The 23,400-nt window shown below is 32.6% G+C and overlaps 2 protein-coding genes across 5 annotated transcripts in view; one reads left to right on the forward strand and one right to left on the reverse strand.

The window, feature by feature from the left end:
• The first annotated feature begins 30 nt into the window (after nt 1–30).
• Stt3B (catalytic subunit 3B of the oligosaccharyltransferase complex) lies at nt 31–10,231 on the forward strand. Of its 3 annotated transcripts, none has more exons than XM_013315557.1 (15): nt 31–344; nt 418–636; nt 776–1,019; nt 1,550–1,748; nt 2,256–2,427; nt 2,865–3,043; nt 4,294–4,481; nt 5,713–5,903; nt 6,101–6,203; nt 6,506–6,748; nt 7,041–7,138; nt 7,292–7,420; nt 7,891–7,975; nt 8,720–8,758; nt 9,373–10,231. In XM_013315557.1, exons 1-15 carry the CDS (start codon nt 163–165, stop codon nt 9,448–9,450), a joined length of 2,349 nt encoding a protein of 782 aa, XP_013171011.1. In that variant the 5' UTR covers nt 31–162; the 3' UTR covers nt 9,451–10,231. The 3 variants fall into 3 exon arrangements, with proteins under 3 accessions (XP_013171011.1, XP_013171012.1, XP_013171013.1); XM_013315558.1 differs by having other exon boundaries at nt 8,720–8,743; XM_013315559.1 differs by lacking the exon at nt 8,720–8,758 and having other exon boundaries at nt 32–344.
• Nucleotides 10,232–11,432: 1,201 nt separating this feature from the next.
• LOC106120170 (mediator of RNA polymerase II transcription subunit 1) overlaps nt 11,433–23,400 on the reverse strand; it is a 181,046-nt gene continuing 169,078 nt past the window's right edge. The window contains exons 10-20 of one of the 2 annotated variants that reach the window (XM_013315411.1): nt 21,274–21,468; nt 21,069–21,204; nt 20,752–20,981; nt 20,083–20,661; nt 19,788–20,009; nt 19,421–19,625; nt 19,071–19,256; nt 18,666–18,904; nt 18,355–18,474; nt 18,167–18,261; nt 11,433–17,535 (exon numbers count right to left, since the gene is read on the reverse strand). In XM_013315411.1, coding sequence (XP_013170865.1) covers nt 17,376–17,535; nt 18,167–18,261; nt 18,355–18,474; nt 18,666–18,904; nt 19,071–19,256; nt 19,421–19,625; nt 19,788–20,009; nt 20,083–20,661; nt 20,752–20,981; nt 21,069–21,204; nt 21,274–21,468 — 2,367 coding nt within the window. In that variant the 3' untranslated portion in view covers nt 11,433–17,375. The remainder of the gene's footprint in view (nt 17,536–18,166; nt 18,262–18,354; nt 18,475–18,665; nt 18,905–19,070; nt 19,257–19,420; nt 19,626–19,787; nt 20,010–20,082; nt 20,662–20,751; nt 20,982–21,068; nt 21,205–21,273; nt 21,469–23,400) is intronic. The other variant, XM_013315412.1, reaches the window with a different exon arrangement.

Consider the following 23,400-nt stretch of genomic DNA (forward strand, 5'->3'; position numbering starts at 1 on the left):
GGTTTTCTTACTTTTTAAGCCTAGCAACACAGTCCTAAGAGAGAGACGTGTCCGTCACTGAAAAGTCAATCAATTTCATTAAAATTCGTTTTGTTGGAACTGATGTATGAAAAAGTTTATATTGTGAATTATTAGATAAATAGAAGAATTGTTATATTGAAAATGCCGGCGACCGCGGCGGGTAAGCCGGTAAATGGCCCCAATAAAGGGTTATTCCAAAATACGGCCGGCTTCAGTACGTTGATTACGGTCACAGTTCTGACACTAGCTTGGTTGGCCGGTTTTGCATCTCGACTATTTGCTGTAATACGTTTTGAAAGTATAATTCATGAGTTCGATCCTTGGTAAGTAATCATAAAACAACACCTCAAAATAATAACCAAAATTTTGTTCTTGACGTGGTCATACGTGTTTCAGGTTTAACTATAGATCCACCGCGTACATGGTGCAACATGGCTTTTACAACTTTCTTAACTGGTTTGATGAGCGCGCGTGGTATCCTCTCGGCCGGATTGTTGGCGGAACAGTATATCCTGGCCTCATGATAACCTCAGGCACCATACATTGGATATTACACACCCTGAACATACCAATTCATATAAGAGACATTTGTGTGTTTCTTGCACCTGTATTCAGGTATATAGTCTCCTTTTTATTAATGTAATGTATCATTGATTTCAGAGTTTTAAATTTTACTATTATTTATTCACAAAATTAAACAATATAGTTGTATTAAATACAGCATAGTTAAAAAAAATTGTTCATTTTTTTACAGTGGTTTGACGGCCATAGCTACTTACCTGTTAACTTCAGAGCTTTGGTCAAGGGGAGCTGGTTTATTTGCAGCTTGCTTCATAGCTATAGTACCAGGCTACAGCAGTAGGTCAGTAGCTGGCAGCTATGACAATGAAGGCATTGCAATTTTTGCTCTCCAGTTTACATATTATCTCTGGTTGAGAAGTGTTAAAAGTGGATCAGTCTCTTGGTCCATATGTACTGCACTCTCCTATTTTTATATGGTATGTGTTTTATGTATTAAATAAATAATATTTTAATTTTATGCATCTGTGTTATCTTAGGTTATCAGAATATGCAAGTCTCAGTTTTAGTGTCATTAGTTCAATAATGTTAAATATCCAATAAGAACAGTAGCAATCAATGATTATCTGTGAGAATGGTAGTAAGGCTATTTATTAGTTTATGGAAGACAAGCTATTGCCTGCAACTCTGTCCATGGGAAATTATAACAAAAAACTTAATAGGTATCCTATGCTGCTTCCAGACTATGTTCTACATGTGTGCCAAATGTCATCAAAATTCATTGAGCCATTTCAGAGATACCTTCAAACATCTATCCATTTAGAACTTACAACTATTGTTGTAAACCATATCTTAGCACAAGCCTAGAGCTTAGTTGGAATGGTAAAATAAATATTAGTAAATTTACAAAAAAATCTGCTTATATTTATATATTTAAAAAAAAACTTTTGCATTTATAATATAAGTAAGATAAAATTAATTCAAATGATCAATGAAATATTTGTTTTAGGTATCAGCATGGGGTGGATATGTGTTCATTATAAACTTAATACCACTTCATGTGTTTGTTCTGCTTATCATGGGCAGGTTTTCACAACGATTGTTTGTGAGTTACACTGTATTCTATATCATAGGATTATTACTGTCTATGCAGATACCATTTGTAGGTTTCCAGCCTATTCGTACCAGTGAACATATGGCTGCATCAGGTAAATATAAATTGCTAATTTTGTCTTATATATAAAAATCTTGTACCACAATATGTTGGAAACTCTAAAATAACTAACAATAATATTGAAATTTGGTCCACCTTAAAAGATTCCTATAAAAATATTTTGGCATTTTACAGAAATATACAAGTTTTAGAAATAATTTCAAACTTGTAAAAGTTTCTCATAATAAATTTAATGATGTTGCTAAGCTAAATTGTGTTATTGAACTATAATTGATAATTGACCTTTGATTCATAGTAATTTGAAGAAAATCAATCTTATGTTTTGATTTACTATTAGATATATAAAATTCATATACTACCTCACTGGTCCAGAGTGGTTGACTATGGCCTAGTCACCCCTAACTAAGGGTAGACACCAAGCCTCGGAGTGGGGACTTATAGTGATCAGATGATGATACAATTTTTTTTTAAAACATAGTTTTGTCATGTGAATGTAATAAATTTGTTTATTGAAACTATCATATAATTGTAATATTTGTAGGTGTGTTTGCATTATTAATGGCTATCGGTGCCATGAAGTATTTACACAGTTTAAACCCAAAGGGTCAGTGGAAACAGCTTTTAATCGTAGGAGGATTGACAGCAGCTGCTTTAGTCTTCATTATGGTTGTTTTCTTGACATACATGGGTGTTATTGCACCATGGAGTGGTCGGTAAGTAATATATCAATAAATGCTTATACATTCATTGAATGCCTTGGATTAGGGGCAGTAATAATAATAATAAGACCTTTAATCTGTTCAAAGACATTACAACACTTATAACACAATTAAAAACACAAAAAAAAACTAAAATCACACAAAATAATTCAAACAGAAATTACTTTTTGTGTTTTTTCATATTTATAGTATAGGAAAGGAGTAGTAATTAAATTAATGTCCCTCTAATATAGGTACAATCGCAGCATTTTTACTTACGGTGGATTTTCGAGACCATTCCTGTTTATAACATATTGTTATCTCTGTTCTGTCAAAGATAAAAGACAGATGACAATATGTTTTATACAGAGATTTTGGTATCAGAAACCCACAGTTATAAAGCTAAACTGATACCATATTAAGGCCACATTGACATGTATAATTTCTTTCAGGTTTTATTCTCTATGGGATACAGGCTATGCAAAGATCCATATTCCTATCATAGCATCGGTGTCAGAACATCAGCCGACAACCTGGTCGTCATTCTTCTTTGACCTGCATGTTCTTGTTTGCACCTTCCCAGTAGGATTGTGGTATTGCATCAAGAATATTAATGATGAAAGAGTTTTTGGTAATTTCTATTTAATTTAAACCCACAATTACCCATATACTAAACATGGCTATACAGGAATTAAATAAGCGAGAAATTGTCCATTTTCAATGAAAGACCTCCATTACTGAGGTATTCGGGTTGGACGGAAACCTCCATAAGAAAGAATAATATTGCCGTCCCTTAGACTCTTGCTTATCTACGTTTGACTTCACCATAAAAGTGATTCTACTTGTGAGTTTCCAATGCCAATATACCTATACAAAAACATTGTTATCATAGTTTTTACGCAGAGAATGACAGTAGTTATGTCACACTATGTTTTGGAAATTTAAGAATACTAAGTAAAAATATAAAGGGAGTGGACGGGGATTAGGTCAGCAGAGGAACTGTTTCGCCTTGCGCTTGACAGAACCAAATATTCGAAGTTAGCGGCCAACCTTCAAGACTGAAGAGGCACTAGAAGAAGAAGAAGAAGTAAAAATAATATACTGTCTTCACTACAATAAGTTCCTTTGCTGGAAGTATGACAGAGTGGTTGAAATACTTTTTTTATAATAGATCTCGTCTAAATAAATTATTATTATTATTTTGTCTTAGTGATGTTATTCTTAAATGCATTTTGAAAAATTTCTTATTGAATTAAAGTAGTTGTTTTTTTTATGGCATAAGGCTATCCAAATGTAACCAATTAATTTTCATGTTTCATGGTTTAATATCTTTTTAATTGTACGAAATTTTGTTGCTATACTATTAAACATACTTCTATTGCTCTTAAGATTACTATTGAGTCTTGTTGAGTAATTTCTCTATTGAAAATGTAACTAACGTAACCCAATTCTTGTTTTAAAATATCAGTTTTATAAGAGTTGCGTATAGTATATATTTTGTGGGTATAAGACACATGCAAACCAAATCAGATATAGATAGGAAAATCCAGATGTTTCTAAAAGACTGAGACATAGATGAATATTCATAAAAATATTTCTTATCCTAATTTAATGAACTAAATTATAAAATTCTGTTTAAATCTTTAAATGCAATCATATTATATTTTAAACGAAATTTTGAACGAACGAAAACGAACACTTAACAATGGATGTGTTAGAAGTAGAAGTAGTATTTTATATTTACTGAATACAACAAATATAAATCAATTTGTACACCATATTTGTCATCTCTGTTTTTCCCAAGAGTTTGACAGAGATGGCAATATGTTTGAATACAAGTATTTCAACAGTGGAAACAGTTATTTGTATGTAAAATTTCAGTTGCTCTGTATGCCCTAAGTGCGGTATACTTCGCGGGTGTGATGGTGCGACTGATGTTGACGTTAACACCAGTTGTTTGCATCCTGGCTGGTATAGCATTCTCCATACTCCTTGATCTTGTGTTGAAGGAAGACGAGGTTATCATGACTCAACCTGAGCCGGAAGAATCTAAGAATCTTTATGACAAGGTAAATATATTTTTAATTCACTTATATATCTTTTAATCTAACTAGGTCAGATATAGTGGTGTTTATAAAAAATTACATGAAATTAAATTAATAATTATTATTTTCTATTAAAGTGATGTATGTTCCATGACTATGGCCTAATCACCCTTAACTTAGGGTAGGCTCCGAGCCCCTCGGTGGGGACGTACAGTGAGCTGATGATGATGATGTGCCATATTCGATTTATTTTGTTCAAGGTCAAATTTTGGAAAGTTAGTCTAACTATAAATAGGTGTGTGTAACACAAATAAGTTAGTACCAATGTTAAAGTTTTAATAAGGAATTACGAAAACAGGATACATTTATATTTATCAATATTAATATATGTGCATATATTTGAGACGTGAAGCATTGAATTCGATTTCTTTTTTTATTTTATTAAAAAAGTTCTAAATATTTCACAAGTTTTTACAATCCTAAATACTTGTGAAATATATTATGTTATATGCAAATATAACATATAGACTTAGTATGATAATAAATACTGTATCCGTAGCATTTCCAATGTCATTTTGTATGTACCTTATTACCAAGTCAATGAGAGTTATTCTTAGTTGCCATTGTCGTGTACTGTTTACTTTAGCAAGATTGTGCTTCGCTAGGTCTAGAATATTTATGTTTCACAATATTGTTATTACAAAATAACAGCACATATTTGAGAAGAAATTCAAAGATATGTGTGAAGTCAACCAACCTGCACTTGGCCAGCACGGTTGACTATGGCCTAGTCACCCCTAACTTAGGGTAGGCTCTGTGCCCCTCGGTGGGTACATGTAGTGAGCTGATGATCAACATATGGAGACTAAGATATTCATAACGTCTAAGAATTAAAACATTATTGTCTAGATTTTTATTAAAGCGTAAAATAGTTGATCACGATGCCTTTTTTGCTATAGAATTAAGTCTATTTATAAAAAAATTATTTTAAATTTATTAAATATCTTTTGTAAAGTACAGATTTTTTTTTACTTTTTCTTTTTTTCTTATGTACTTTTAATAAATATGTACATATTTTAGTACAACATTACTAAAGTACAGTTAAGGTTGTTGTTGGTGTTTTAGTTATCCTACCTATGGGTTTTTACGAAAACTATCCGTCTGTAAACTTTCCACAGTAGAATCATTTGTATGACTTCAAACTTCATTCTTTACATTTTATTTAAAAACAAAAGTGACAACAATATATTAATAGGCAGGCAAAGTAAAGAAGCGTACCCAGGAGCCCTTACCGCCCGCTGACGCCGTGCTCGGTATGAATGTGCGCTCCGGTACACTGATCGCCTTCATGATCCTGTTAATGCTGTTCTCTGTCCACTGTACTTGGGCTACGTCAAATGCGTATTCCAGTCCCAGTATCGTATTGGCCAGTTATGGAAATGATGGGTGAGTGTGTATGAGTAAAGGTCGGAGATCGATGACGTCATAGCTTTCTTGTGAATAAAAAAGGCTGTGATATTAATCAAAGAGGTTTACTAAAGCAGTATACAAAATTGTTGCTTGTTGTAGGATTAAGTGCTTATTAAGTAAACATATCTTGTTAAAGTTAGAAATTATCTATTTAATTGGATTAATTTCAACAGATCTCGAAAAATTTTAGACGACTTCCGTGAAGCATATGGTTGGTTGTCACAGAACACGGCAGAAGATGCAAGAATTATGTCATGGTGGGATTATGGTTATCAGGTAAGTTTCAGAACTATATTATTAAGCTGTTTAGACGAAGTGAATGGAAGAAATATACTACCCGTCAAGCATGAGTTTTTTTTCGTTCGATTTTACCGTAACAACGCCGTGTGTAAATCAAAAATAGAAAAGACGATGTTGTATGCCGTGATTCGAACCCAGAATTTGCAGATTACAAGTCCAATTCTTAATCCCTGAGCAACAAGACGTCTTACGCGTATTATTCAGTTTTTTTAAATAACATAAACGTGTATTTTAATTCTTATCATTTTTTTGACAAACAAAAAAATATATTTTAATAGATAGCAGGTATGGGGAATAGAACAACTTTGGTCGACAATAATACATGGAACAATTCTCATATTGCATTGGTCGGTAAAGCTATGGCGAGCAATGAAAGTGCAGCGTATGAGATAATGTCAATGTTAGACGTGGACTATGTGCTGGTAATCTTCGGCGGCGCTATTGGTTACTCAGGCGACGATATCAATAAGTTTATATGGATGGTGCGAATTGCTGAAGGCGAACATCCTAGAGATATACATGTGAGTTATTTTAAATTATTGTTAGTTTTTCCGTGAAATTTTAAGTGCTTATCAAATTTTTTAATAGTATGCCCCTTTGATATTACTAATTTTATAAATGCGAATGTTTTTTTAGTAGTAGTTTTTAGTAGGTATATCCAGAACGGCATGAATTTTGCAAAAAATTGGCATAGATGTAGAATATAAACTGAAAGAACACATAGGCATGGAGTGGCGGCCGACTATTCGATTAGGGATTTAAGGCTTTATTTCCTTCTTATCAACTGTTTGAAATTTTTACTATATTCGCCAGGAAGCGGATTACTTCACGGAGCGCGGTGAATATCGGATAGACTCGGAAGCCTCGAAAACTATGTTGAATTGTTTAATGTACAAATTATCGTATTATCGGTAAGTACACGCAATATATATACTTTACTAATACACAAATTTTCATTTGCTCTAAATCTATATTTTTAAATTAACCATTCTAGTTTATAAATTGGATTGTTTTAAAGTTTGTATTTAGTTGTTTTAGTAAATTGTTTATTATAAAATGTGTAGATACGACAGCGGCGGCAGTCCGCCGGGGTATGACCGCACGCGCGGCTCCTTGCCCGGCAACCGCGGCTTCAAGCTCACCTATCTGGAGGAGGCCTACACCTCCGAGCACTGGCTCGTCAGAATATACAGGTAATACCTCCCAAACCCCACTATTACTGGAGATAGGCGAGCGATGACGTCACACACGTATAGATGTTTTCATAGCTAAAGTAAAGTGGCTCAGTGCGCAGCGCGCAGATTTGAGCAGAGAAGATACTTAAAAAGACATATATAGCCAGATAAGCGAGAAATCTCTGTTAGCGAGAGTCATTGTCCAGTCGACATCCATAACTGAAAACTCAGATGAAAGGGAAACTTCTATAAGAAAGAAAAAAGTCGCGGTGCTTTGGACTCTCGCTTAACCAGGTTTGACACCAAAAAGACGGTTTTGTAATGATATTTCCTAATTTAGTGTGTTACTGGAACAGTGCGAATGACGGTGACTGTACCAACTCACTTCGATTCACTTCCTTTGTCACCTTCTTACATACAATGGCATCTTTTCATAGAATTTTATAAAATTGGTATTTTACTAAGCTATTATTGTTTATTTATTGCAGGGTAAAGAAGCCTGACGAGTTCAACAGGCCGCGTATACCTCTCGCTAAGAGAACAATTCCTACCTCTAATGCAGTCTCTAAAAAGGTATGTAACTTTCAAGAAACTATGCTTGCTAATAAAATAATATTTCACTAACTATAAAAGATATAACAAATCCCGATACTTCTGCAACTAATTTATTTATCAGTTTAAAAAAAATTTATATAATATTATTTATGCCGCACTTACACAGTTATATAGTTGATTCGTTTGGTGTACTTGTTATAAGTTGCTTTGATTAAATCTAACGATTGAATGAATAAGTGTTGAAGTAAGTTTATGATTTGGTAAGTGATTAGTATAGGATGTGATAAGTGCCGCAGTTCGTATAAGATTCAGTTTTTAAGTATTTATAACTTAGGTTCTAAGCTAATACTAACATTTAAATATGAATATTCAACTTAATTTCTATTCAGTGAATGATACAAGCTAACTTAATATTTTTGCACTTTAGAGTCGTCTAAAGTTTTAAAATATCGATAAAGTTCAGGCCAATTGTGAAATATAGTCACATTTATAATAAAATTTCACTAGAAAATATACTATGAAGGTAGTTAACAGTAAGATGGCTGTATAATAATGCAATAAAATATTAATGTGCTACCTCAATGGATTTAATGGAGGTGGGTAAATTGTTAATAAGATAAGAATATATGTATGTGTACCTGGGGGAGGAAAGATGCCGCCATAGAGCTCAGCATGTCCGAAATATTTTATATAGCAGAGTGCATTGGCTTAGTATTACTAATGCTTATAACTCGCTTAATAATATTGTTTTTCCTATTGCAGTTTACATCAGGCCTAGGATCAGGGGTACAGTATGACACAGTAATAATCGTTTTATGATGTTCTTTTTTGTGTGCTTCTGTTTTGTGTTTACACGTTTTACGTGAAATTGTTTTAAAAAAAATTTTGCTAAATAAAATAATTTTGTACCCTTTCATTAATTTCATAAAATTCGTAAGAAATAAGTGTAGAATAAAATCTTCATAGTTACACATGTTATCATTTTTGTAATATATTTGCAAGTACAGTCGGGGAAACTGTCGATGTTTCACCTTTAAGGCGATATTCGTTTGAACATTTCGTACGCATTAACACGACGGCGCGCAAGCAATAAAATGGGACGCATTTTTTTAATGTTTCTGTAGAAAAAAGAGTTGGTGGTACACGACTAATTATTTTTTACTTTTATCCCGTCGTTTGCGAAACTCATTGCTACCGGATTGGTTATTTATAAAAAGGGGTGAAGTTTGTCTCGATGCTAGAATCGAGATAATTTTTCTGTAAGTGGAACACTGAGGATTTCCGCGACTGTACTATGCTTTTTTTTGGTATATAAACATTAACACGCATTTTTTATTCATTTATATGTTCCATGTATGTTATTTGTTTTGTAGTGACGTTGACTCTATTTAATTAATTTATTTTGATTTTTTTAGACTTCAAAACGAAGAAAAGGTCTGCTAAAGAACAAGCCGACGATAGTGAAGGGGAAGAAAGTTGGCCGACTGGAGTGACGTCATCGCAAACACGTGGCCACAGAATAGTTAATGTCTGCATATCAGTGGTAAATCTGCAATAAATTTATATCATTTAACAAAAACCCATGCGATGTAAACAGTCCCATCTCTACGATCTCTTATATGTAACTCTTTTCATCGCATGAGTGTATTATTTCTGTATATTTTGGGAAATTTGAAATTCCAAGCTTGCCTTTATAGATTTATAATTTAAAAACTCTTGATTTATATTTGGAATGTAATATTTTAGTGTATTAAGATTTAATTTATTACCATTTTTAAATATCGAAGCACAAAATCAGTGTATTTTAAAGGAATTGATAATAGATTTATAATGTGTAGTTAATATATCGAATTGACACCAATATTGATGGTATTATAAAGATTAATTATAAAGCAATGCAGTTATTCGAGTTATATTTGAATATAATGTGCGCGTGAATAAATCTTTAAATCTAAACCAGAGTACGTCCTATGATTTTTTTTTCTTTTAGAGCTACGCACGGTAATAGGACATTTAAAGAATTAAGTTACGGAAAAAACGGTCAAAATTATTATCTTAATATATTAAAAATTCGCTGACGCACGCGACTCAGTCTGCGCAGAATAAAAAAAATATAATTAGCCTATGTGTTCTTAAAGACTGTGTTCTATATGTATTCCAAATTTCATCGAAATATGTTCAGCCAGTCTGGAGATATCAAACAAACATCCATCCATCCATCGATCTAAACATTCGCATTTATAATATTAGTAAGATAGGTATAAGTAAGAAATTTACATTTTTATATGTAAATTGATTACATAAATATCTATTATGACTTAAATTTTTTAAAGTCAATTTATTAAAGTATAAATAAAACTGTGAAGCAATTAAAATGATATCATCGATTAATTTTATAGGTTGTGCGTAAAATATTAGATTTTTTGACACCTTGAAGTTAGCTGCGGAATTATAGTGTGAGAGAGAGAGAGAGAAAACATGCAAATGAGATGTAAGAGAGATGTTTGTTTTATTGCTAACTTCAGAGCTCTTAAGGAAAGCGAAAACATGGGATATAAATAACCTAAATTAAAGTAAATGTGACCTTATTTGAATGGAATAGAGTTTATTTTTGATCTAATGACTTAAAAATATATACATTATTTTGATACTATTGAATGTTTTTTAATGAATACATCGAGGTGCAATAAGGAACAGGATTTTCGTAAATGTTAGTGTTTTAAAGTTGTTGGTAGTGATAGATTATTGAATAGATTATAGGATTTTTGCATTGTTCCTCCATTTATATATAAAGCAGAATTTAGTGACAATTTTTATAATATCTAAAACCTAAATAGTGTTATATAATTACTTTGCCAATTTATAACAATTTAAATGCTTTTAATATATAAAAATCCTTGTTTTAAATTAACTTAACTTTTTGAAATTGCTAAAGTCTCTAAACCTGCTTCCAATATAAGAAATGTAATAATAAAATTTAAATTTTCAATAGCAATTATAAAATTTAAGGCTTTCTTAGTATTATACGTAATATTTTTGTTAAATTATTGCATACTTACCACTGATTCCGGACTGACTGTACGTATAGTCCATTAGGTAATGTTAGATCGGGTTGACTTTGCGCGTGCCTCGTGGATATCATGAATATAATTACTTTTATTTACTCCTACCTTTCTGTTTGCAAATAGCTTTTTATTTCACTTTATTAGACCTATCTTAATGTATGTTTTGTTCTATATATCACAAATAATTTCAAAATGTGGGCTTCCACACATAAATATCTATACAAAATTATATCTCTCATTCTTGTTAATTAAATAGAGATATAGTTTCAAATAACTTAGCGGTTCAAGGTCATTGCCGCGCTTGTGCGGTACCCTCCCCCCGCATCCCTCTACTCCCCGCCACACATAAAATTCTGTTCCGCGCAGCGGCTCGCGCCAAGTTCATAGTCGCCAAGATATAAAAAAAACTATTATATGAATGTGTTTTTGAGAAGGAAACCCTCGGTTAATTTAATTTGCTTTTTTGCAATGCTTGATTTCGGTTGAAAAGAAAATATTTGTGTGCCTTCTGAGATAGTCTTTTATTTTGCTTGCATTTAGTTTCTTCCAATAGAAATAAATCAACCACACTTCATTTTTAAATGAAACATGACTATAATGATTCCGCAGATACAATATTATAAAGAGAGAGAGTTTTTCTCTAAAAAATACGATAGATTTTTTTATTTAAAACATTTTTTTAATCTATAATTAAGCCACATTTAAGATGTTTTCAAATATTGAATGTGCATAGATTTCATAATTGTTCTAGTACTTTTTTTTATTTTTGAAAAAAATTGTTCATGCTATCCAAAGGCCTTAACTTGTTCGTGAAAGTGTTGGTAAAATGCTACGTCCATTCGTATAATAATAGTTTAAATGTTACATTTAGAATTATTTCTCGTTACAGCGCCGTACTTTTTTTTTCAATTTTCTTTTCCTCAATACACAAATAGAATTTTCCTAGTGATAAACTATTGTAGGAATGAAAGTTTAATTTTTTGTACTTTGAGTAAATCCGTACTTACGCTGTCTATTTACGCAATTTTTAATGACTAAATCAGTTATTGTTATATTTTTTCCTTTTTTTTTTATTTTTTACCAAAGGCCTGTCTTGGTATATCAATAAAATGGACTCTAATAGTAAACGAGATGACTTTCTTGATTCGATTTTTGTTATGTGAAATTTTATTTTTATGTCTAAAATTTTCCTTTTAAATATATGAACTTACAACCTCACATATAGTGAGAATATATCACAGACTTAACTATAATAGATTTGTTACAAACAAAAAACAAATGATGCCTGTTTAAAAAAAAATAACAAAAGGTAAAATAATTGGAAAATACATTGATACAGATTTTTTTCAGCCACAAATAACTTGTGCTAGACTTAACTGACTGAATATTTAGTGTTGCCAGCATAGTAACATATATATTTTTTAAAAGTGCATTAAAACCTTGTCGGTTGTTTTTGTTTGTAACATTTTATGTGTAAATGCGTGTGAGCAATTCTTAAAAAATGTTGATTTTGTTTTATTGTTGCACATCACTATTTTGTTTTTCGTGTTTGTGACAGAGATTTATCGATTTTTAGGTAAGATTTCATTGTGAAAAGCAATGTTAATAAACGTCTGAAAAAAAAATGCTTTTATTCGTGTTAATTTATTATACTTTGTAGATTTAATCGTTGTCGCCTCTTAAATATTGTTACCTCATTTTAGCAAAGGGTACGAAAGTTTTTTTTCGTAAAGCAAATGGAAATCATTTATATGACATTTTCATTGATTTTATAGAAATATCAGCATTATAATAATATCAATACTAGACAGATCATTGCATGTCAATAGTACGGACATTGATTTGTCGAAAGTTAACAAATAATTTTTTCATTGACATTTAAAATATTTTAAAGTGGTAACACTCTTAACGTGTTTTTAAGAGGGTTTTCAAATAATAAAAGCCATTTGACAAAACCTCCACCATATATTTATTAATAAAGACAATCTAAAAGATCACGTAATAGTCATTGTCTTAAAAAATTAGTTACCCCTAATAAATTTATCAGTATATATAATAGAGTTTTATTCAATTACTTATTGTTTCAAGGATATGCGAAGTTATGAAGAGTCGCCCGGCGCCGGCGCAGCAGGAGGACTCGACCATAGTCGTTGTTCTTTCTAATCATCACATCGATTTAATATAACAATGAATCTAGAATTAAATACACTTACATCATGAAAACTTATACCACTGTTAAACCTAAACGCTTATTAAAATTTAATCTAATGTGTCTACGCGAAGAATTGTGCTAATCTAAAAATGTGTCTACAAATTTTTTCATAGTATTCAAAGACTGGTAATTTACAGAACATTCAAAATCACAACACAGAGTGTAATATCAAATTATCGTGCATTTGGCACGTTTTCGTTTACTGTCTACATTATTATTACAAATTTATAAGTAATTATATTATGTACGATGGCAACACTGACCTTGATTTTATCTTTCAGCTTTAAATTTGGCAGAACAAGTTTAATAATTCATTTATCCGATAACCATAGACTTTTAACTTTTATTTAAATTGTAATGGTCGGGTTGTCACCGAACCTAATATAAAAAGGATAGATCAAGGGCAGACAAAATGTCTACCGATCTTACACTCATTATTTCATACAAAATTAGAAGAATATAATATCCATTTAGGCTTACAAAATATTAATACTATATTTAATAACAATGTGTTGACACATACAGAGGGTTATTTAAAATTATTTACATTTGGTGCCGTGTGTCGGGACTAGAGAAGAATCGGAATTGGACAGAAGCACATCGATAAGCGAACAATAATGGATATCTAATACAAAGTTTGGGAGTCACTTGCTTAAAAAAAAATCATTTTAAAAATAACACAACTCTAAAATGTGTCTTTTCTGTAATTCAAAATTACATAGCTTCATTTAGTATATAATTCTATCTTCGTCTTTTATTACAATTGACCTTTTTCTGACTATGATGACGGATATTAGATTATGAAATATTTTTTCTTTTGTAAAAAAGCAACGCGTCTTTTCGATGTTAACTTTAAAGTGGCACAAATGTGATCTCTAGAATAAAATAAATATACAAGATAATTTATGAATAACAATTGAACTAAACAGCTCCACGTGAACAGCGACTCTGGTCTAGCAGAGTGAGTGCTACGAGCTTTATAAATGCAATTTCCAGTGCTTTTTGTTACCTGATCTTGAGTAAAGTAACTTCTATAATGAAACGAAAGCCGTATATATAAAAATAAAATCGTAAGGCACTTCTATATTTAAATTGAAATAAGATTGTACAATCTTCGATCTTATAAATATTTTAACTTACTTAGATTTTTGTGTGATAAATTCTAGTCGAATAGATTATATTTTCTAATGAAATCTATAATGGCCATGATGTAGGTGCAGTTTGAAGTTGGCACCGCGTTATGAAAATGATTGGCTAACTGTAGATTTCTGAGACCGAAAACTTTATTATAAAGTTTATAAAAGTTATATCTGTTTTGTCAAAGTTGAAAGAAATGACGGTATGCTTTTTATATAGAGATTTAGGGTTCAGAAATCCACGGTAAATAGATAAGGGCATTACACAACTATACCCTGACTAGTATGTAACGTTGACACATGGAATGGGCGCGCGACTCCTTGATAAATCTACTTTTACATGAAAACATATATAAACATTTAGAACAAAGACTAACCGTGAGCTCGCACTGCTAAAAAACTCACAACAACATTGAGATTCTTATCAACGTGTTTTGATTTGATTTGTTTCTACAGTGCGTTCTCGCGGCTTTATTTCCGCGGAACCGATGAAGGCTAGCGAATTTAGAAAGTACCTTTCAGTCTTAATAGCTATGAGTATTTTTGGAGGGACTTGTCTTTAATAAATCGTAATTTAATGTCATAGACATAGACCTATCTCCGGTATTATAGTTTTTTTTTGAAAATAGATTGAGTATATACATAATAGCACGATTTGCGGCTTAATTTAGTTTACGAAAATAATTTTGTATGTTTCGAATGCCGATAGAACTTTTGTATAGTAGTGATTTTACAAATAAATAATGAACACTGTTTTATACTATTTCGATTTCACTGTCTAAGTCAAACTTTGTCTAAGGCGTTATTAAAAGAGAATATTAATCAATGTCTTTTTACCTCCATATACATAAAACTATTTCTTTCGTTATAATAAGATTTAAAAATACGATCCAAGCTTGTGAAATAAATGGCACAAAATTGGTAGCTTTATCAAAGCATAGTAACATTACACAACAAATGACTGGGGTTTGAATTAGAGTCTCCACTTAATCTAAAACAATCCTTAATACTTTTAAAACATCGCCTAATCTTTACCAAAATGTTAATAACTATATAACTATAAAATACTTTAATAAAATTATATATTTAGTTTGGCAAATAGTTTGGCAAAACTTTGGCATCCAGTTTAAACTTAAAATACATTATGATACATTCGTTGAAAACATTTGCCAATATTGTTAAGATAGAACACAACCAATAAATCACACAAGTTAGTGATACAATTACGTACAGTATAAGGTTTCAATTTTTATCTTAAATATATAGAATTTTAATTAATATCATAAAATCAAAATGGCAAGTAAACTGACTCGCATTTTGGCATAAGTTCACTCATTTCACTTAAAAAGAATAGGACAAATATTATGGACTTTAGCTACTGTATCAAAACCTAAAAGCGGACGACTAAAAGACTCAATATTTATCTACAGAAAGTTTAGTGAACATGAATAAATAACTTAAAAATATAAATATGTCTTTTACGCGAATACTGCCCAAATAATAAAAGCTAGGTTAAGGTACGTAGAAAGGTATCTCGGAAGACAGATGTACAGAGTTAATTTCACAACCACATAAAATGTTAGAGGATAGCGGGAGTACCGACTACAGGGCGACAGACACATCTCGTTATATATTTGAGCAATTACACTTATTGCCCGATTTGTACATTCCATTAAAATTATAGACCAGTTATACATCGAAACAATAATAGTACATTTATCACAACACGTAGGTACGAGTACACATTTAACTAATATTAACATTTATATTAATCTACTAATTTGTATTTAGTATAATAACTTATTAACTCAAATAAGATTCGACTAAATAATAGAAATACTATTAAGAAGAATCAACAATGAACTAGATAATAAAATTATCAACATAAAATATAGAATATTTGAGCATTTCAATAATATTGTGTAAAAAAATATTATCCTTCATTTTTACTATTTTTTTATAGCTTCTGTGAATGTTATGGAATTAAATGGACGATAGAATCTTAGTTTTAATATCGATTTAAATAATAATAGAAGTCGATAGATTGTGCCAAAAAATTGTCTATATATTTTATTACAGTCTACAATAATTTATCTACACATATTCACAGAAGCTTTCTCTCAACTGTCAATATTTTTCTAAAATTGTTTATCGATATGTGACTAGTGGATGTACGGATGCTCGTTTTAATATCCGTTGCGTTATTGACTAATTAACAGAACAATTTTATGCATCTTTGTCCAATAAGACTAGATAAGATATAATTAAAAATAACTACAAAAAAATAATAACAAGACAGTGAGCAAACAAGCAAACGCAAACAGTGAGCTGGGCTCGTAATAAACTCAATAGTTCAATAGAAACGAGGTAGTGTAGTTGCTACACGGTAAAGTATCACACTCAGTTATATAGTTGCAATACATAATATTTAGAACAATATATTATTTCGAATAGAACTCGCCCGCTTTACGCAGCCGATACTTATTTACAACATCACACTTGCCAAGTCACATTAAGAAGTCTGTCATATAAAAACTTTATGAAGATATCCTAACCTAACTATCTACATATTTACCATTCGTTATACAAAATATTTTATGTGCTCTTCAAGCTTAGCAACTATGAGATAACGATAGATGTTTTCAATCGAGAACTGTTAGTTGGGGATTCTTAATAGATCCACTAATTCTCGTTTTAAACCACGAATTATTTATTTACAAAATTATTTACTAGTGAACAAAACAAATGCATTCGGCATTTATTTTCAAATTTCGTTTGTTTTATTTCGTCTAAATAAGTCAGCAGTTTAGGTAGGGACAGACTGCACGGATAAAGGAATCTTTGCCTTTTAATCCTCAATGAATATATCATGACAAGTGACAAATATCGAGTTTTTAGGTCATGTATTAACATTTGATGACTCGAAACCCAATAATTAGTTTGTTTGTTGTTCTTTTTGTATTCGTAGTTGGTGCGAGGGTACAGAACAGGAAGAAATGAATCTGTTACAGCTGTTTGCTTTGGTATTCAGCACCCGCTTGAGCCCTGTTGTCGGGTCTCTCGACCTTTTCATAAGGCTTTTCGAGTTTTGGCCTTTTCGGCTCAGCATCGAATGGGCGGTGCGACTTCATGTGCGCGCTACGACTTTTTACTTTGTTAAATACTCTGAAACATAACAGTTTACAACTATTATAACAGCAACTAAAAGAAACAAATGAAAAGCAAAACGAAAAACAAAACAAAAAGAACACTGCTCAAGCAAAGCGAAAAAGCATCGGCGTTGAGAACCTATAGGTTATATTTGTAATGACACTTATTTACACATAATTATTATAAAAAAAATATCCACAAATAAATAATGATCTTTTATATAATTTAAATACATTATTACAAATGTTAGTTAAAAAGATTTCAATTTTAAATCTGCTTTTAGATAATTATTTTTTATTTCTCTAAATACTCGATGATATTTTGACGGATTTAAGGTTTATGATAATAATCATGACAAAGTAACATGCATTCCACATTAAAACAATGTCGCCTAAAATTTGATTCAAGAAATGTCATAAAGTCGTATAAGTTAACCTTAAAATTTTGTAAAATACAACAATTCCTGAATCAGCAATACAAATTATACACTTTATAATATCACTATTGCAAGAAAAACAATTTCATATTTAGAACTCGCAATTTCTGTCGGACTTGTGATAAGTTAAGTTAGACGGATATTATACATTTGCAGTTTGGCTATATTTGTAAGCTAATGGCATGTTTTTTCCGTGCGGTTGGCACTTACTTCCCGCATATTTTGCAAGGATATTCTTCTCCGTCATACGATGTTGGTGAAGAACAGGATGCGGACCGTTGTAACGTTATCTGCCCTACTGAACCCTAAACATGAAGAAGTCGTGCGTGTTAGAACTTTGTGGCTCAGTCTTCACTGATGAAGACGTAGTGAGATAGTTCAGTGTAGGCGGTGCTTACTTGTGACGCGGGCAGCACTTCGTTTATCCAGCCTCGTAGGAAATGAGTTTTGTAGTCTTTTGTTACTTTCTTCCAGAAATAGTAGAACTGGACGCATTGTTTCGAGTCTTTCGTTTTAATCTACGGAAACAATTGTTATTATTAAATTTTCATAGAACTAATGATACGTAAATTCTATTACGTTTTATATTTATGCTAATTTACGAATCGATATTAATAAGGGCGAAAGTCACATCTTAAAATCATATTTGACTTTTTCTGATAGTAAATTTTTTATTCGACTTATGTTTAAAAGAGAAATTTATACTTACTAGTTGTGAAATTCTATAAAAGTCCTTATCGTAGTGTCCAAGGCCGGCGAGGAAAGCTTCAACTTCGTCAGGTGTCCACCGGCATTCGTGTTGCGAGGGCGCCGCGGGGCGTGTCATTAGGCGTAATGTGGCAGCCCTGATATCGCCCCCGCATTCTCCTAGAGTCTGAAGAGCATATTCCCGGGTGTGTCCACCGACTGGCATCGCCGCGCACATCGCTAACTCCATGAACATGCGAACTAAAATATAAAAAGTAAAGTTATTGAATGAACAAACTTTTTTGATAGATGAGCATCAGATTAAGTAAAGGAAGGACATGTAAAGAGTATACGTAATAGTAGAATAAACAATCTTCGTAGCAACTTTCATAATAATTTACTTCTAAAATTAAGTTACAAAAGTTACCTTCATTATCATCAAGTGCATCGTTAATGCCTGGATCCCAAAGCAACTGTTCAGGTGCTCTGTGTAGGTCTATACGGTCGTTGCAAAGCTCTGGTATGTTCGCTTGATGGTCAACTCCAATATTGATTTTCGGTACAGGAGGCTCTTCTATATGTGTCATTTCATTAATCTCGGACGTTGATGACCCTGAAATATTATGTTTCTATCAACAATCATAGACAATCATGATTATTCATCTTCAAACTTTGCCACCTAAATGGGGTGTTCCAATTTTAGACATTTGCTTTGTTTTTAAGGCCATCGTAACGTCATTGGAATCGTTTAAATTTAAATTGTCGATTATAACATACCATTAGCCAGGTCGATAAGAAGACCCGAACCAACTCTATCTGGTGGCAGAATAGGTTGCGGTGTGTAATGACTGCTGGAACGCCGCATGCGAGATCTGTATGGCCCGGCCGGCGAGCCGCGTCGCTTGCGTTGCTGAGGTGACGCAGGCACGCTGTTGGGACTCAAAAATACTGCCTGAACTAGATCCCGACCTTCTACGCAAACCTGGAAAAGTTGGAAAATAATTTAGATCTTTTATTTGGTTTCAACGTTTGTTTAAATGTCGTCGTATACGACGAAAATATATTTTATACAGCATTTTTTAAATATTTAACGTCGGGTAGCCATAGTACACGTTAATAGCACATAATTTATCAAATTATTTACCTGTAACGAAGAGTCGTTTTGCCAGTGATGAATAGGCATAGACAAGGAAGTTAGTCGTTGACGACGAAAGTGCCGCTGATGAGAAAAGTCACGTGGACTACTCGATAGAAGAGGATCTTCCGAGTTTAGCATGATACGACGCGGCGTAGGTGTTGGTTCTAAAGAATAAGCGTCTAATGATCTGCATTCTTCTGGTAATACCACTTCTAAAGCTTCTTCCACCTGGAAAGATGTTTTGTTCAATATTTTGCGCATTTCCAAGTCAGACGAAAATAATAATTGTAATATTTTTTACCTCTTCTTGACTGGACATCGTCGCTGTAAAGAAAGCTGCTGATAAAGGTGATGAAGCTCGTGGAATAGTATGTGCAGGTGAATAAGCATCGTGGGATGCTGGAGGAGTTGGATACGCAAGACCCGGCGATGGTTGAGTTTGGTTTGAATAACTTCCACTTGGTGATGTTACATTATAAGCAGTTCCTGGGGAATCATTTGTTGAATATGAAAGGCATGGTGAACTGTCCGCATAACCGATACCGGGCGAAGGCGCAGGCGAGCCACCGTGACTCGCGCCAAAGTCCGCCAAAGATTCCGGTAGTGGTGAGTTTAGTACGGCAGCAAGTCGACGGCTGGACGGGAAAGTTACGGGTGATCGTTCTCGTATGGAGGCAGCTACAGTAGCGTAGTCTTCCAATGACGCAAATTCCTCCAACTGTTCAGGTGTTGTGGTAAATTGAAAAGTGTCTTCGCCGTTCAATGCTGGTGAATAATAGCCATCATCGGAATTAAATGAAACACCTAATAATTCCGGCCGAAAGGCGTATTCTTGATGTGGTGAAGATTGTCCAGGATCAGAAGTTGATCTTTTAACAACCTGGAAGTAAAATTATTTGTATACTTGTGACTATGCAATTTAACATGTCTTAAGCAGTACATTTTAATAAGAAGTATATTTTCTACCAACCTTCGTACTGCCTTTTTTCAGAAGTTCAATTAGTGTGGAATCCCTAATGGCCGGATTATTAGATGTGATATTCGTAGCTAAAGTTACGACGGAAGGTGCACGTGGCGACACAAACTGCGTTGTCACTATAGAAGATGCGGTTGAAGCCACTGATGATCGGATTGTGGACAAAGGTGGAGGAGCTGGAGCTACAAAGCCAGCTCGTGAGGATACTGCGTCTGTACTCGTACCTGTCATTAGAAAAATCACAAGATAACGTTACCCGCAGCTTGCTTGATCCTAGGTAGTTGATCCTAGTATATTTATAGCTTCATTACCAGAAGATGTTAGCTGAGCGTTGGCTCCTCGACGGCTGATAATCTTTTCTTCTATAAGCGCTCGTACTGACACTGATGCCGTTTGTAGCGGTGGTCCAGAGGATTCTTTTTTGTCCATTTTCTTATTATCAGAGTCCTAAATAAGAATAGAATTTGAATGGTCACCAAAGAATTTCTCAATAATTCAAACAAGTGAAAAACTTACTTTTTTAAAATATCCGCCGTGTAACCGCATGTGACCGTTTAGAGCGGGTATGTTTTTAAATTTACGATGACAGAGGTTACATTCGACTGGCTTGGTATCACTGGGGCGGGGTATCGTGCTCGGTCCGCTACCCGCTCCACTTGTGTTCCCGCTCGTAGTTGCGACGCTCCCGCATTTTTGGCTTCCCTGCTGCGTCTGTGAAATTAACGATGACTTTACAAAACTTCAAAAGACTTCTAAAACCTATTACGTACTTTGTAATTTCAAGGTATAAACTTTCGATCTTCGGTAGCTCTTTAATATTCCAAGTTAATTAATGGATTTTAATGGATTCCTCTTAATCTACGAGTAGGTTGGTGTAAAAGGAAATTACTAATTAAAGGTCAATAGTTAACAACGTTTTTGGATATGACGTATTCATAATGTTAACATACTCGTACTAAAATGGACATATTTAATATTTTCCCGGTTTTTAGCAATAAAGTAATGAGTAATCATACCAAATGGATGGATGAATAATTAGAGAGGATATGAGACCTGAAAGGAATTAAGGGAAACAAACAAGCTGGTCACATCAAAATTAGATTATAACATTTTGCTACTTTGCCTGTTCCTTTTATAAAAAAAGTTATTTCAAACGAATGAAACATAAAAACTAACGTCGATTTGTTATTTTTTCACAAAGACAGTGCCCGTGCAATGCATTTATTCATTTTAGTAGAATTTTAATTAGTAGCGGATTTCCCGCAGCGGCGCTACACGACTTCCCGACATTAAGAGACAAAATTTATTTCATTTTCGTATGTCCGTTGTATATTAAAAACTTTTTGTACCATTTTAAAGTTTAAGCAGTTTTATTTTTAATAAAAAGTGCAGTTAAAATATGCATTTGAAATAGCTTATTAGAGAGATGAAAACAGAACATAATGAGGCTAGAAAAGAAACGAGCGATTAATAAAGTTTTATATTACTAATATTATAAATAAGAATGTTTAGATGGATGTTTCTTTGAAGGTATATCCGAAACGACAAAACAAAAAAACCGGCGAGGTTTGGTATAGATGTAGAACATAGTCTGGAAGAACACATGGCTACTAATCATGTTTTTTTTTAATTTCGCGCAGACAGTGTCGCGGGCAACAGCTAGTACTTAAATAATTCTAGTTATCATTATCAAGTAGTTGAGAATTATATATTGTGTAATAAAATTCTTTGATTATTTACTTGAGAGCTTAAAAAGGCTTTATTTGCAAGTCTACGTAAAAAACATTTGTCGTTTTCGCTTGTTTAAATTTTCCACTTGTACCTTTATAAATAGGATTAAATAATAGGATTTTCGTTTCATTGTGACCTAAATCTGCATTGGTGAGTAAATCTCGTGAGTGCTACGGCGTAGCGCGTCCGTAATTTATTTGATTCGAGTTTTTTTCGTAGCAGCCCTAGCTAGCGCCATTAGGCCAGCTCGTTAGGTTAATGCGGTAGGTGCGAACAGATGTTCGCGAGCGTAGCGTTTTTGTCATATATCATTCTTGTAGTGTAGTTAACTCGACTTGCAGCGGTTTTTAGTACGAATTATTTACACGCTACAGTTGTATTATATAAGAGTACTGAAGTAGTTTGCTATGGCCGCTTAATGATCTTAGAATTAGTCATTTTAAATTAATTACTTTACTTTTTATATCCACACTATGCCAATGTAACAATTAAATTAAATTTTGATTAGTTTAAAAAGCTTTTGTATCTGTATTAAAGATTCTGATGACTTACAGCCAATAACGAAAGAATAACTAAAAAGGATCATCATAAAAGTTACTGCAGTAAGTACGTGTATAAAATTAAAAATTAAAAAGATCTCTTATTTATCGCCATGCCCAATCTAATCATTTCTTTTCTAAGTTTTATTTGCAACCACTTTTTAAAACTTTAAGAAATCCGATTGAATTAAGATTAATCTAATACATAAAAAAATTGCTAACGCTATCTAAAATTACACATTTTACACAAATAATAAATAAAAACATAACGATAAAAACAATTACAAGCTCACCTTTGGTTTTGCAAAAGTCTGTGGTTGAAATAGTTGAGTTATCCAATTGTCCATTATCAATTAAATTTCACTAATAATTT

This window comes from Papilio xuthus, unplaced genomic scaffold, assembly GCF_000836235.2.
Source record: "Papilio xuthus unplaced genomic scaffold, Pxut_1.1 DF826961.1, whole genome shotgun sequence".
Classification (NCBI taxonomy): Eukaryota; Metazoa; Arthropoda; class Insecta; order Lepidoptera; family Papilionidae; genus Papilio; species Papilio xuthus.

Excerpts from the sequence above, each read along its gene's own strand:
- Stt3B (XM_013315557.1), top strand. The coding sequence starts at position 163 with ATGCCGGCGACCGCGGCGGGTAAGCCGGTAAATGGCCCCAATAAAGGG. Across the intron at positions 7,976-8,719 it reads CTAATGCAGTCTCTAAAAAG|TTTACATCAGGCCTAGGATC; the intron begins GTATGTAACTTT and ends TTCCTATTGCAG. Across the intron at positions 8,759-9,372 it reads CAGGGGTACAGTATGACACA|ACTTCAAAACGAAGAAAAGG; the intron begins GTAATAATCGTT and ends TGATTTTTTTAG.